Genomic DNA, 14,566 nt, shown 5'->3' with positions numbered 1-14,566 from the left:
CGGGCCGGGCCAGTTTGTTTACCTGCCACATCCGCAGGTTTGGCTGATCGCAGCTCTCACTGGCCACGGTTTGTCGCTCCAGGCCAAAGGGTGCTGCAGGAAGCAGTGGCCAACACATCCCTCAGCTCACGCCGCTTCCCGAAGTCCCCATTGGCCTGGAGCAGTGAACTGCGGCCAGTGGGAGCTGTAATCGGCCAAACCTGCAGACCTGGCAGGTAAACAAATTGGCCCGGCCCGCCACGGGGCTTACCCTGGCGGGCCACGTGCCAAAGGTTGCCAATCCCTGGTCTATGTAGACCCTGCTGCTGGTGCACTTTAACATAGTGCTGTTTGAAACAGTACTACATTGAAGTGCACTAGAGAACCTTTAGTGTGCAGCAGCAGAGTTTACCCGGACCAATAAATGTGCAGCACGTTAGTGTGCTTTAGACATTACACTCCATCATTGTAGACAAGCCCTGAGTTATGGCAGCCTTTTGGAGCTGCCCTAAGGGCCACTGAGCTGCCTGGAATCTCGGCAGCATTGCATGCAACGGACATGCCTTTCCTGACCTCAGCCTTGCCCTCTATGCCAGAGTTTGCAAGAGGGTCCTCAGAGGACACCTTTATATCTGTCTCCATCAGTTCCTGCACCAAAAGAATCCACCCTGAATTGGAAATGAGATTTTTAGGGCCCCTCTATGTCACTTCAGGCCTTCTACCTGACATAAAGCGACTGGAGCAGGATGGGGATCTTACCCTGATCGGCCCTCCAACTTGCCCATGATGCTGTTCCTTTTGTGCCGTGTTACCTGTTCTTTTGTAAGTCAGTTTATCTCCATCTCTTCATTTTATTTCTCTTTTTGGTCTTTATAAAATACCCATGTAAAAGAGATACTGGAGGATGGACTACCAGTTGCCATTTTGAAACCTGGTCTGCCTGAAGGCTGCTTGTTTTGTTCTCTTTCTTTACATTGTTCGTACCTTTTAGGGAAATAACTGGTGTTTATTTGTTTGTTACCTTTTAAAGTTTTAATAGTAAGGTTACCTATGGACCAAAGATTTAAGAATGTTACATACACTGGCAGTTCAAGCTCTTTTTATGCTATGGCCCAGATCCAGCAAAGCATCAAAACCTGTGTGTAGCTTTCGGCATGTAAATATCAAGGTGTATGGGACTACTGATGCATTTAAAGTTGTGCTCATGCTTAAGTGCTTTACTGGATTGGGGCTTATATTAATTAAAAGTACTTTTTTTTTCTTTTGATGACTGGGTGTTTTGGATTTCTACCAGCCTTGAATTAATACATACTTAGTATTAAGTTAAAGGGTCAGCAGCTCTATTGAATACATACTGTATCAGTATTCTCTTTTCTTGACCTGTAACTGTCAATGAAAGGATAACAATACTACTTCATGCTTAGATTACACCTTCTGTCCCAAGGTCTCAAACCTGAAGAGTTTTTCAGGAGTGTTTTTGCCTTCCATGGATTCCAGTGAGGGTTGGGTGTGTACAGAGGGACATCACGGGTCAAAAAAGTCATGAAGTAGATACTTGATCATAGAGCAGAAAGTTGGAAGGTCATCCATTATATTTCTTGGCTTCAAAGCATGATGTACTCATTGGATAAAATGCTACTTTTATTACTGCTTTAGCCACTTACATATAGCCATTAAAAAATCAACATCTCAAGTATATTGTTCCTACAAAAGGAATACTGTTAATGTGTAATTTGAGATGCCTCATAAATGTAGGTCTTCATTATTGTATTGAATTCAAATGACCTTCATATTTCATATATGATACCGTCATATATAATTATATTTTACATTAAGCATTTACTGGAGCTAGTGAACTCAGATTTCACGTTGCTTGAAAGAAAATATTTATGGGAGAAGCCACTTGGTTTGCTTGTAATGTTATGTATTCCTTTTGCTGCTGTTAAAATATACATCTAGCAGAGTACATTTATTTATCCTGGAATAAACTTTGTTTTATCTTCTACTGAACAATACAGTCTTGTATTTATGGCAATGTTTTTTTTCTTGGTACATGATTGTGATAATAAAAACTGAGCTTAATAGCTCATGTAATAGAGCAATTAGGTACAGAAGTTTTAATGATTTTTCTTCACAATCTATTAAACACAAATATAATAATTAATTAGCAAAAAGGAAAAGGATAATTGTGACAATCCCAGGGTGATAAAATGTATCTAATTAAATATTAGAAAAATTCCCTTCTTTAAATGCGAGTTGTATACATTTCTGACATTAGGTTAAGTTGTGCCTAACAACCAGGACCCATGCCATGATTTAGCTTTTATTTTACCATAACATAATAATAATACAGCTCTGTGTACAAGTAGGTCTCGAAGTGATTTTAAAAGGGTAGTATCATTAGTGAACTGTATGGCATTTACTCAGTCTAACCTCAGAAGAATTAAAAACTGAATTGACAGAGGTCCTCTGATGATGCTGATCCACTCACTAAATTATCCCAGCTCCTTAGCTAGTTGTTTAAAATGAAGTTATACTCTGAAGTGTAACTCTCTTTGTGGGGGTCCATATTTGTTGTGTCTCAATAACTTACAGGTCAGAGTTAACATGCAAACTCGCACCAGAATCTGACTACTGAATGCATCATCACCAATTATAAAGATTCTGCAATCAAGTCTTAGTAGACTTTGATGTTGATGCATTACTCAGACTGAAATCCATTCACTCTTCTGTAGATGTCTTGTGTGGGGAGTCCTGGGAGTTTTGCTTTTGACAGTAAAATAAACAGATACTTTTGATTAAATATTCACGGTAAATAGGCCCAATGACCTGTGATGGGATATCAGATGGGGTGGGATCTGAGTTACCCAGGAAAGAATTTTCTGTAGTATCTGGCTGATGAATCTTCCCATATGCTCAGGGTTTAGCTGATTGCCATATTTGGGGTCGGGAAGGAATTTTCCTCCAGGGCAGATTGGAAGAGGCCCTGGAGGTTTTTCGCCTTCCTCTGTAGCATGGGGCATGGGTCACTTGCTGGAGGATTCTCTGCTCCTTGAAGTCTTTAAACTATGTTTTGAGGACTTCAATAGCACAGATATAGGTGTGAGATTTTTTGCAGGAGTGGTGGGTGAAATTCTGTGGCCTGCGTTGTGCAGGAGGTCGGACTAGATGATCATAATGGTCCCTTCTGACCTAAATATCTATGAATCTATGAATCTATGATTAATAAAACATCATTTATGCATAGTCGGTTTTCTTTAATGCCATTGTGATCTGGAAGTTTACTAACTAGGTGATATTTATATGTTAGAAAGGTTTTTAAAAGAGTCTTTATCCTGAGAAGGGCAGAACTGGGAGGGATACAATGACAAGGAACTGGTCAGGAATGTCAGAACTGAGAGAAAAGGAAGAAAGCTCCCTTTACTATTCCTAATAGCTAATTTACAGTATTAGTGGAATGAAGAATGAAATTGTTATTATTTCCTGGCATTTAAGTGAAAAGCAAATAGCAGTATCTCCATGTACTGGTATCACCAACACAGCTGGTAATAATTAACCTGATGACCAGTTTCCCTTTAACCCCAGTGACTGCCTGTTGAATAAGATCATGACAAATAGAAAGGGAAGCTATGGTTTCCTTTCAATAGCAAATTGACCTTTTTTGAAACTTCATCCAATAGGCTAACCACTGATTGAAGGCGAAAAAACTATTTGTGTTTAGAAATCCATTTTGCTGGCAGCATTATTACCACATTTCAGTTTTTTAATTTTTGGTGATGTGGTTTCTGACCCTCTGCGTGGTGTACAAAGAAAGCTTATAAATTCTACAGCTGGCCTGGTTTAAAATGGCATGTTTCAGAGAAAGGAAAGAATGAATCTCCATGATTATCTTGAGCATTCATTACCCGAGTTCACTGTTTTTGTTCTCATGACTACCCTTTCTGTCCGTCTATCTTAAGTACTCACCTGGCTCCATTAGTGTGGTATCTGTTCACCAACAGTCTTCAATGCATTTCTCTTCACCCCATCCTTGTGAGGTAGGGCAGTGCTATTATCTTTATTTTACAGGTGGTGATCTGTGGCACAGAAAGACTACGTGACATGCCCACGATCACCAAGGAGATCTGTAGTGTAGCAGAGAATTGAACCTCTGACTTCCACATCCCAAGCTTGAATCACCAACCCATCCTGCTCTCTTCATAAGGGAAAGGTCATCCGTAACTTCAGAGTATTAATAATAGTGCAGAAGAAGGAGCATAGAAAACACATTTTTTCACCTTTATAACAGCCAACATGCTGGGACACACGGTAGTAAAACTACAGTGCAAATCCAGTGCATGGAATCATATGTCAATGAGTGGTACTAAAATGAATATCTCTCATTTATTTGCCACTTTTAATCTGAAAGGATCCCAAAGCACTTTGTGAATTAGATATTTCACACAAGTCATTGCACTTTTGTGCTGGAAAAGGGCAGCTGTAGACAGAGCACAGGCCATAAAGTGCAGAAGGATATTGTGTCCAGTTGAAATTTCAGGAGTAATTTAGGTGCACAGATTGTCATTACCAAAATTGGAATTTGTCCAGAAAACTGGGGTTAATCTCCATACTATACAGAATACATGTGAGGGAATAGTATGTTAGTGTTTGGAATTTCAAAAGACCTGCAAATCTAGTAGTCTTAAAAGAGCTTTTATATTTTGAAATTTTGTTTCATACCACTGTAAAGAGAGAGCATTTGAAAACCAATGTAATTTAAAGGTTTGATATAAACCTAAAAGAAAACATATTATTGTAAGAGTGGCAGTGAATTCTTCAGTTACTAGTACATAATTCCATTCTAACCTCAGTTTTCAGCCACTTACATAATAATTCTTAATTTTTGCAGGCCTAGCATTTGCCTGAATGTGGATTTTTGTCTGGCAAATTGTACTGGGAGAGTGAAAAAAATCTTTTTTACTCGCAAAAAGAAAAGGAGTACTTGTGGCACCTTAGAGACAAACCAATTTATTTGAGCATAAGCTTTCCGAAAGCTTATGCTCAAATAAATTGGTTAGTCTCTAAGGTGCCACAAGTACTCCTTTTCTTTTTGCGAATACAGACTAACACGGCTGTTACTCTGAAACCTGTCTTTTTTACTCGTGTTTAAAATAAAACTCACAACTGTTTTGCTGAAACAGCTATGGGAAGGAAGTTGAAATATGGCTTGATGGTATTCCTTGTTGAAGAGTAGAGCCACTGTATCATCTGATGAAAAGTGGTTTGATCGATTGAGTTGTGACCCATTGAAAATTGCAATATGTCTATTGGCAGAAGACTTTACACAGAAATTTCTCACTAAGATGGTGAGCAGCTAAGGCAGGCTGTGTAGTATGTGAGCTTGTGGCTAACTTGTATGCACAGTGGAAAGATTAAGGCTAGAATGTGACCTCGGGTACAGTCCTGAACAAGTCCCAAGAGCCACTGTGCCCCAAATGCCCTGTTGCCCACTCCTGCTCTTCTGTTTCTCCGGGGGAAATGTGGGGGTGGTGTGGTGGTAAGGGAATAAGTTAGTCTAGGCCTTGAAAGGGTACAACTTACTTCCGGCCTTGCATCTGGCCAGCTATTCTGGCTGTTGAATGTGTGTGTGTGTGTGTGTGTGTGTGTGTGTGTGTGTGTGTGTGTGTGTGTGTGTGTGTGTGTGTGCGTGCGTGCGTGCGCGCGCGCGCAAAGCCAAAGCTCTGCCCACTCCCCGCCACTTTCTTGGAAGGTAGAGTAATCCAGAGATCAGGGACTGTGCTTTTGAGCAGACTGAAGATCCAGATAGATCTGTCCAGTCAGTACAGCAGATGCGGGGAGGGGTAGCCTTACTTCTGTGCTGTGTCAGTAAGACAAGGCTGCAGCATAGGCCTTAAGGAATGAGGAAGGCCTCCTTAAGCTTGTAGGAAACATGGTACATTGTATTGATATAGAAATGTGATCATGTACTTAAAGACTCATCAAAATGCATATGCAGAAGGAATGGACAGAGTTAAGGTTGTGTATGCAATCTTTAATTGAGCATTGTCTTTTTTAATGCTCAGCTATAAAAGACATAAGTACAGCATTTCAAATCACGGGGTCCCTGGGAACTACAATAACGCAAATAATAAAGAATATTTTTTATGAAGAGAAAAACCCTGCATCATTGCTTGGAGCTCCTTTAATGTGGGATTTCTAGTGATATTAGATGAGAGATCTCTTTGTGGTTTCAATACTCACATCAAGTTTTCCTCTTTTTTCCCAGGAGGGGCAAGAAGCACAGTATAATTCTGAGGACCCAGCTCTCAGTGAGAGTCCACGCCTGCATTGGTAAGTGAGGTTCTAAATGACAAAACAGAGAGTACTCTGGGAAACGAGTTTGAGGAATATGATGAGATAAGCTTGCTTTCTACAAAGTTAAAGTGAATAGGCCATATCTTGTTCACTGTACTTGAAAAAAATACCTCCCATTGATTGCAGTGGGATTGTTGTATGGGTGAAGTGAAGAGGGTTCTACTTTCATTAATAATCAGGGATTTATCTCTAGGAAATGTCAAAGTGACTAGGCATTGTGGATATGAGCTGACATTACTCAATTTGGACAGCTGTTCCTGGATCCTGGTTTGAAAATTACTCAGGGATATGTAATAATGTTGCTAATATAAAGATCCCGTATTTTCAGTATTTACAAGTCCAACATTTTCTTTTGAACTCTGGATACAGGATGGCTGTATCTAAACCTTTAATCACATTTGAGGAATTGACCCAGGAGCAAGCTAGAACAAAAGGTTTAATTTCTAAGTTATATGCAATTTTGATTGAAAAAGATGTTGATAAGAAAACAACCCAGATGGAAAGATGGGAAAGGGATTTGGATGAATAAATTGATCTGGATTAGAGGGTCTCTATATGGCAAGGCAGATATACATCTTCAATTTGTGTAGCTCATAAAGAATGTTTGTATAAATTACTGTATAAATGGCTTTTGACTCCAGATAAGATCAATCATATTTTTGCTAGTAGGGAGGTGCTTTGTTGCAGGGGTTTGGGGAAAGAGGAACATAGTAGCCATGTGGTGGTTGTGTCTAGAAACTAGACAGCTTTGGGAGGAAATTATGAAAGACATTCATCTTATGACAAAATGTCAGCTTCCTAGAGATCTCCCTGATCTGCTTACTTAATGCTCTACTAAAAAAGATAGCTAGTTTAAACAGAATGACAAATTAATTTCTTTTTTATTGTGTGGCTTTGTATTGCACATTATTGGAGAGCTGTGACTTCTCCTCCATGGAATTGTGGCATAGTAAAATATGGACTGTCCTTGTAATGGAAAAGTTTTTAAAACAAGTACCTATGCAAGAGAAGAGCCAAAAAGAGAATAGGTATTTAGAAATTTGGTCACCCTTTTTAGCATACTCAGAGGAGGAGAGCTCCGCAGCCAGCAAGCCAGAATCTTTCATAGAATATCAGGGTTGGAAGGGACCTCAGGAGGTCATCTAGTACAACCGCCTGCTCAAAGCAGGACGGATCCCCAATTAAATCATCCCAGCCAGGGTTTTGTCAAGCCTGACCTTAAAAATATCTAAGGAAGGAGATTCCACCACCTCCCTAGGTAACGCATTCCAGTGTTTCACCACCCTCCTAGTGAAAAGGTTTTTCCTAATATCCAACCTAAATCTCCCCCACAGGTTCTTTGAATATTAGCCTGTTCCTGAATGGGCAATGTACAGTGTAATATGTTAACCTTTTATTGTAACTTTGCCTCAGTAAAAAAGTTTCAAACATAAAATGAACAGGTTTGGCCCATATGTGATTGAGGGGAATTAATCTGTAGAGCAGGGGTCTCAAAGTCCTGGCTCACGTGCCATCTGCGGCCCGAGAACCTCCCCACTGCGGCCCATGGAGAAGAAATGCATGCAGCCATGCTGCCGGCTCTGTCTGCTGCAGGCACCGCCCCCCACAGCTCCCATTGGATGGGGGAGAGGGACAGAGATACCATCACTAGTCGCCAGGCAGAGTCAGCCATGGAGGCAGCATCATTAGTTGTCGGGCAGAGTCAGCCAGGGAGGCAGTGTCACTTTTTTCCACAATGAACATAAACAAGTCAAAATACCAAACACAACTATCTGATGCACACCGTGCTGCAATCCTGAAGGTTTCAACTGCTCACTCACTGAGGCCAAACATCAACAAACTGACAGAACTGAAGCATTGCCAGGTGTCTGGCACACACTAAAAACTCTCTGGCAGGCAAAGAATTGTATAAAGTTGTATGACAGTTTTATTATTTCTAAGAAATTTGAAATAAAAAATACAATATAAACGTTTTCTTTTCTGAACACCATCTTCAGTGACATTATTGGCCTGCTGGGAGGATTTGAGGACTGGCACTGGCCCGAAGGTAAATTGGTTTTGAGACTCCTGCTGTAGAAGTTTGTTAAGAAGCACAATGGAGATTTTGGTGCTGTACACTGTGATGTTAAAGCTGTGGTGCGGATACTTAAAAGTGCTTGCATGATCCATGTATCCACAGCATTTCTACGTTCCCCCTCTAGATTATGCTTTCTGGGTTGAGAAGGGGAGATGAGAAATTGCTGGTTGACAGCTAACTACTGTATTTTAGGTTTCAGAGTAGCAGCCGTGTTAGTCTGTATTCGCAAAAAGAAAAGGAGTACTTGTGGCATGTTAGAGACTAACCAATTTATTTGAGCATAAGCTTTCATGAGCTACAGCTCACTTCATCGGATGAAGTGAGCTCAAATAAATTGGTTAGTCTCTAGGGTGCCACAAGTACTCCTTTTCTTTTTACTGTATTTTAGTAGCCTGTAATATTTATTTTTCTGCATAGTGTGGCTCTTGGCCATGCAGACTGTCATTATCACCGTCACGATTTTGGAAGTACGCTGGTTAGAATATTGCTGTCATAAGGAAAGGCAATTGAAACAAGTTAATGTGTATCTTAAAATGTCCAAATAGTACTAATGTGGCCTGAATGAAGTTACCCTATGGTACATTGCCTATGGCGAAGTCAGTGCATTGTAATGGGAATTTTATAAACCAATCTGCTGCACAGAAACTCATTTAAATGGCCCTTAGTGGTAGAAGCTACTACAAATGGCTAGAGTGCGCTGATGTTGTCATACCAAGACATTATAAGTGGCTTGGGTTCATAAAAAAGAATGTATTCCATAGCTTCCTTTTTCTCTCCTTCATTTCATCTCTTCCATGGTAGGTTACTTTGGCACTTTAACCATTCATATTGTGCTAGTCTGGATTCAAGAGATCATACCCTGAACACAGAACTATAGAGACATATGTTTTTAGGCTCATTAAAGAAAAAAAAAGCTGAGTAACGATTCCCTTTATTTCTAAGATTGTAGTGTTGTCTGAGTGTTCATGAAATCAGACTTTAAATACAAGTAAACTTTCTTCTTATTCTAGAGACACATTCTGAAACAGCCTTTATAAGAATTTGAACTGAGCATAAGCAACCTACAGAATTCCTCAAATGCCTCCCATTGAGAGCTGTCTCTAGACGGCATCGTGTAGAAACAGATTCCTCTATACTAGCTGATTGAAGAACAACAGTGGACCATTATTAAACATATGTGCTTTGCTATTAGAGAAGAAGCAAGGATGCCAAGACTAGGATGATTGTATAAATATGAATTAAATTAAAAACAGTTTGGAGAAAGACTTGTTCTGGCTGGCTAAGGTATCTCTTCAACAGACCATTAGCACAAGAGAAAATTTCATATGTTTCCTAGAGTAACAAAAAATATTTCCTCATGTCAGATTTTTAGTTTGGCCAGAGTGCAAAGAGTCAGAGCATTGGGTTTGCATTTGCAGTTATCTGATGGACATGCGCAAATGTCCTTGAACATATGTATCTTACCGTACACATTTTAACTTCCATTTTCAAAAATATGTCCCTCAGTGTAAAAGGCTATCACAATGTTCTGTGCATAGATGATGCCTTGAATTTTAAATCTCTAAAATTTAATTTGGATCTGCACTTTTGGGTAGGTGCATTATAGATAAAGGGGCAAACTGCAAGATCTGGATCTGATTTTAGATTCCAGCCTGCTGCCAAAGTTTTTGGAGTTTTCAGACCAGAGGTGTTGTTTCAGCCCATATCTGATGGTAATGTAGTTTTCTTAATTTTTTTTGATATGCTACTGTGAAATAATAAGGAACTCTGAATGGTTTTTAGTGTTAGAATCATTCTGAGAAAGGTACATGTCAGTTACACTTTTCAGAAATTAGGAAGGGTGTTTCACTGGCAATGAGTAGCTGTCTTCATCTTGCATATCTGTCCACATCAGCTGTGTGCTATGCCTTTTTCCAAATATGAGCATTAGGTTCTGAGGTTGAAATATGTATTACTTTTTTTGTTGTTGTTGGGGGGGCAGGGGGTAGAAGCCAGGTGTTAGATCAATTTGAGCTGGTGTTCTATGGAATAAGAAATTTGCTTCATATCTTTTCTTTGGTTCCACCCACCTGCACTGTAATTACAATAGTCTTTCTTCACACTGCGCCTGCAAAGGATTGTGCTTAGAATGTGACTGTGTTTAAAGTCATTACTATTATATTATAGCTGTTTTACTAGAGAGCATCAGGGCTGTTGTCACGTAGCCTGTCATCACTACCACATGCCCAATCATAATTTGCATTTAGGGCTGAAATAAAAAGATGTTTTTTTTTAATAAAAGCTCCCATGAATAAATTGTGCCAACATTTTTTTCTGTCCCTAAATTTTTCTTTTTCATGTCTAATATACAAATGTTTGTGTTCAGAATGGTAAAATAAATTTCCCTGCATTAGGGGATGCTAAGCTTTTGGCAATTCATTGGGCATTAGTGCCAGAGGATGTATTGACTAATCTTTTGTGAGCATTAGGAAGTAGTAGTTACTGTAGTTACTCCAACTTATGACAAAGGAAGCAACTTAAAGCAGGAAGCAGAAAAGAGGTGAATGCTTTGTAGTATTTTGAACACTGAAACGGTCATTGAATGTATTTATTATCATATTATCATATCTCATCACTACACACTCCCTCTCTCTCTGTCTTTTAAATTTAACATTAAGAAATTTTCTCTCTCATTTTTGGACCTTATGCTTTTGGACATTATGCTCAAATTAAGAACTTGATGGAAGAAGGAACAAGTAGCTTTCATATAATATAACTCTATTTTTCCCTGTGTCTTATTTAATCCCAGTTGAACTATATCATGATTAATATAATCAAACAAATGAACAGTTTTAAAAACAAAACTTGAATGAGCTGAAATTTTGCTGTAACTTAATCCAGTTTTTGTTTATAGAGCATAAAACCAGTGAAAATGATGGGCTTAGTTTTGCACCAATTGATGTAAATGGAGCAGAAGCAGGCCTTAACTGGCCCAGTTTCAGAGGCCTTGTTCTCAGTTCTATCAAATTTTGATTTTTGTTTGGTGTAATTACATTGACAGTGAGTTAATACTCTATGGGTTAAGTCTCACTTGGTGTCTTGGCAGGCCTTATATCCAAATTTCCTTGCTTTCATTTGTTTGTGACCTAATGTTGTTTTTTGTACGTGTGTGTTAAATATGGAAGATTATTTGATAAATTCCTTGATTACTTGATAAATTCCTATGTAAACCAAGATTTCGCCTAAAACATCAACAGTGCTAGGAACTTTCACCTTTTCCAGCAAAACAGTAGATTTCAATCAGAGCAGCTTTTGACTAGTTAGTGCCCAGTATTGCAGGGACAAAATTCTGGGCTTTCCCTAGCAACACCAATTAACTCGTTAATTACGTACTGCCAACATTTTTCTGTGATAGATTAATAGAAGAAGAGGACACAGTGACCAAAACAAGGGAACTCTTCATTATTTCTTGAATGTTCACTTTACTTTTTCTGTATGAGAGTGGCCAGGCAGCTGGTATGCTGTGACCTCTGCTTAATACCATACCTTAGACCTTAGTTCCACCTATGGCGCTGACCCATCAGGCAGTCCGGTTCCTCCGTATATTATGGTTGCTCGCTAGTTGTGGTACTACATTCCAAGTGATACCAGTACATTCAATATCTTCTGTCACTATCTTCTGCCAGTTCATCCCTGGCCTTTCTTGCTTTCTCTTTCCTCCCTTAGGTACTCAGTTCAGTGCTTGCTTAGCATGTCTCCGATATGTTGTGCATGTCACAACCACCTGAGCCTTCTTTCTTTGATTATGTTTTCTAACATGTCCTGCTCTGTCACACTTCCTTACTCTCCCATTTGTTATTTTGTCTTTTCATGTTATGTGCAGTATCTTCCTCAGCCATGTCTGAGAGGCAGCCTCCAATCTCTTTTTGTTAGCCACTGTCATTGGCCAAGTCTCTGCTCCATAAAGTAGCGTGCTCAGTATCATTGCATAGTATAAATTGACCTTTAGTTTGCTCTTAGTACACTAATAATTATCTCACTGTTACTTTTTGCTCCCCATATCTGCTTGTTTTATCTATCTGTTTTCTCTCAATATATACTTAGATTGTAAACTCTTTGGTGCAGGGACATCATTTCCATTATATGTGTGTATAATACTAGCACAATGGAGCCCTAGTCCCTGATTGGAGCCTCTAAGCACTATCACAGTTCAATAAATAATTATTATAATAACAAACTAATCACTTTACATCACTTTAGATTTGTGTGTCAACCAATGATTTTCTGCCAAGATATAGTAGTTTTGATGGACAGCAAATCTTTGCCTGAAGTGGTGCTCCATGTAACAGGAACTGCAAAATGTGATTAAATCAGCCATCCTGTTTGGCTGCGTGATTGCTATCAAAATGAAGAGGCTAATTCAATAAGGATTAACAATCTACTTACAATATGCCAAAACAATGATTTTAATATTAATACTGATTTTATTTGTAGTTATAGTTCTTGTCCTCCAAAATACTCTCCCCCATATATCTATCTACATATAGATAGATATATGAAAAGTATTGTTTTTATTTACGTGCATAATAAAAATAATTCTTAACATTTATATGGAGCTTTTACAAATATTTAACCTCATAGCACCCCTGTATATATTATAGCAGGAACAGTAGCAATTGCATAATAGAGTCCATTTTAGCCCCAGGAATTCAATCACTCATAATTTTTTGAAAATTCTACTTTATTGGTCCTTTTACCCTCTGTGTTTACCAGCAATGCTAACCCCAACCATCCTGTTCCCTCATTAACTCCTTTTCATTCATTTCATTCATGCTTCTTATGCATGAAATACTCTCCCCAGATTGGTCCATAAGTCCCTCTTCAAGACCTACCTGTACTGTGATGCCTGTGGGAAACTGTCAGCTGATAATGATTAAGTAGAGGGGCTTGCTGAGCAAGGAGGATATCTTTATCTTAAAGTGATTCAGAACCACCAGTTAGAGCGCATAGCTAATCTTCATCCTGCCTGCTCCTTTTCCTTCCAATTATTGGTCATAGTCACTTGTTGCATATGTTGTCATATATTAAAACCTGATCCTACAAGTCATTCTTGCATGTGTTTAACTTTATATATGTGAATAGTCCCACTGAGTGCCTGAACCTTAGATCTTTCCCTCTGCTGTGCCTGGATTGGTGTCCTAGTGACAAAATCTAATCCTTAAACCAGTAAAGATATCTGGTACGTAATGACGAAGAAATTAGTGTAGATAGACAAGAAAGAAAAAGGTTACACAAACATGGAAAAAAGTGATATATGTCAGAAATCATATATGATCATGTCGTAAAAGACTATACTGTATTGCATTCTCTCAGAGGGCAGAGTTAAGGTTCTGCATGTAACCGCAGTGTTGGCATTTCCTTACTTTTGAATGCTTAACCGTGCAACCTGAATGTTCAAACAAATGTTGCTTTTGTTTGGAATGTGTAAACGTACACTGTTCTGACAGTTGGCCTATGGTAATAGTTGCAGATCCTATGAAGTATCTTCTGATCTTCAGAAACTGCTTTCCCTATTTATGGGATCTTAGGCTAGCAAATTATCTCCCAGGAAACGAGAACTTTCGGAATTTATAATGAGCCCTCCAAAATATGGAAAGACAGAGTGTCCCATAAAAACCTTTCATAATGGAGGCTTAACATACGTTTAGGCCCTTTCTTTGAGCCTCTCATTTGGGCCTGTGAATTGTGATTTACAGGCCCAAATGAGAAGCTCAAAGAGAAGAGGTTCTTTGAGGGGCATTTTACAGATTTCTGTTCAGTGTTAGAAATACCTAATAGAAAACATTTTAATCTTGAAAGAAAGAGCATGTGGAGAGCATTAGCAGCTCAGCAAAACGTGCAACCAATTCGGATTTAATTTAAAGGGAACAATAGAGGTGCCTTGAGAATTTGTCGGAAGTGCTGTGGTTTTGAGTTCATATGCTGATGGTAACAGAACTGCAAAAGAGGTGAGTTGCAAATGCTTTATTAAATATCTTCTCAGTATAACTGGAAAGGAAAAGATGAATTCTACTCTTAATTGGTTACAATGATGATGCCACATGAGGGTTGTCCATTGTTGATTTACAGTCATGATATACTCCTCATGGCTCCTGCTGTATTTTAGTGAAAAGTCGT

General features: G+C 39.0%; 1 protein-coding gene across 10 annotated transcripts in view; it reads left to right on the top strand.

The window, feature by feature from the left end:
• FHOD3 (formin homology 2 domain containing 3) overlaps window positions 1-14,566 on the top strand; it is a 611,695-nt gene that overhangs the window by 88,012 nt on the left and 509,117 nt on the right. For all 10 annotated transcript variants that reach the window (XM_075125568.1, XM_075125567.1, XM_075125566.1 and 7 more), the window contains exon 3: window positions 6,245-6,309. In XM_075125568.1, the coding sequence (XP_074981669.1) occupies window positions 6,245-6,309 (65 nt within the window). The remainder of the gene's footprint in view (window positions 1-6,244; window positions 6,310-14,566) is intronic.

The sequence above is a fragment of the Caretta caretta genome, chromosome 2 (assembly GCF_965140235.1).
Source record: "Caretta caretta isolate rCarCar2 chromosome 2, rCarCar1.hap1, whole genome shotgun sequence".
NCBI classification, from domain to species: Eukaryota; Metazoa; Chordata; order Testudines; family Cheloniidae; genus Caretta; species Caretta caretta.
This window is presented reverse-complemented; position numbering and strand designations above follow the sequence as displayed.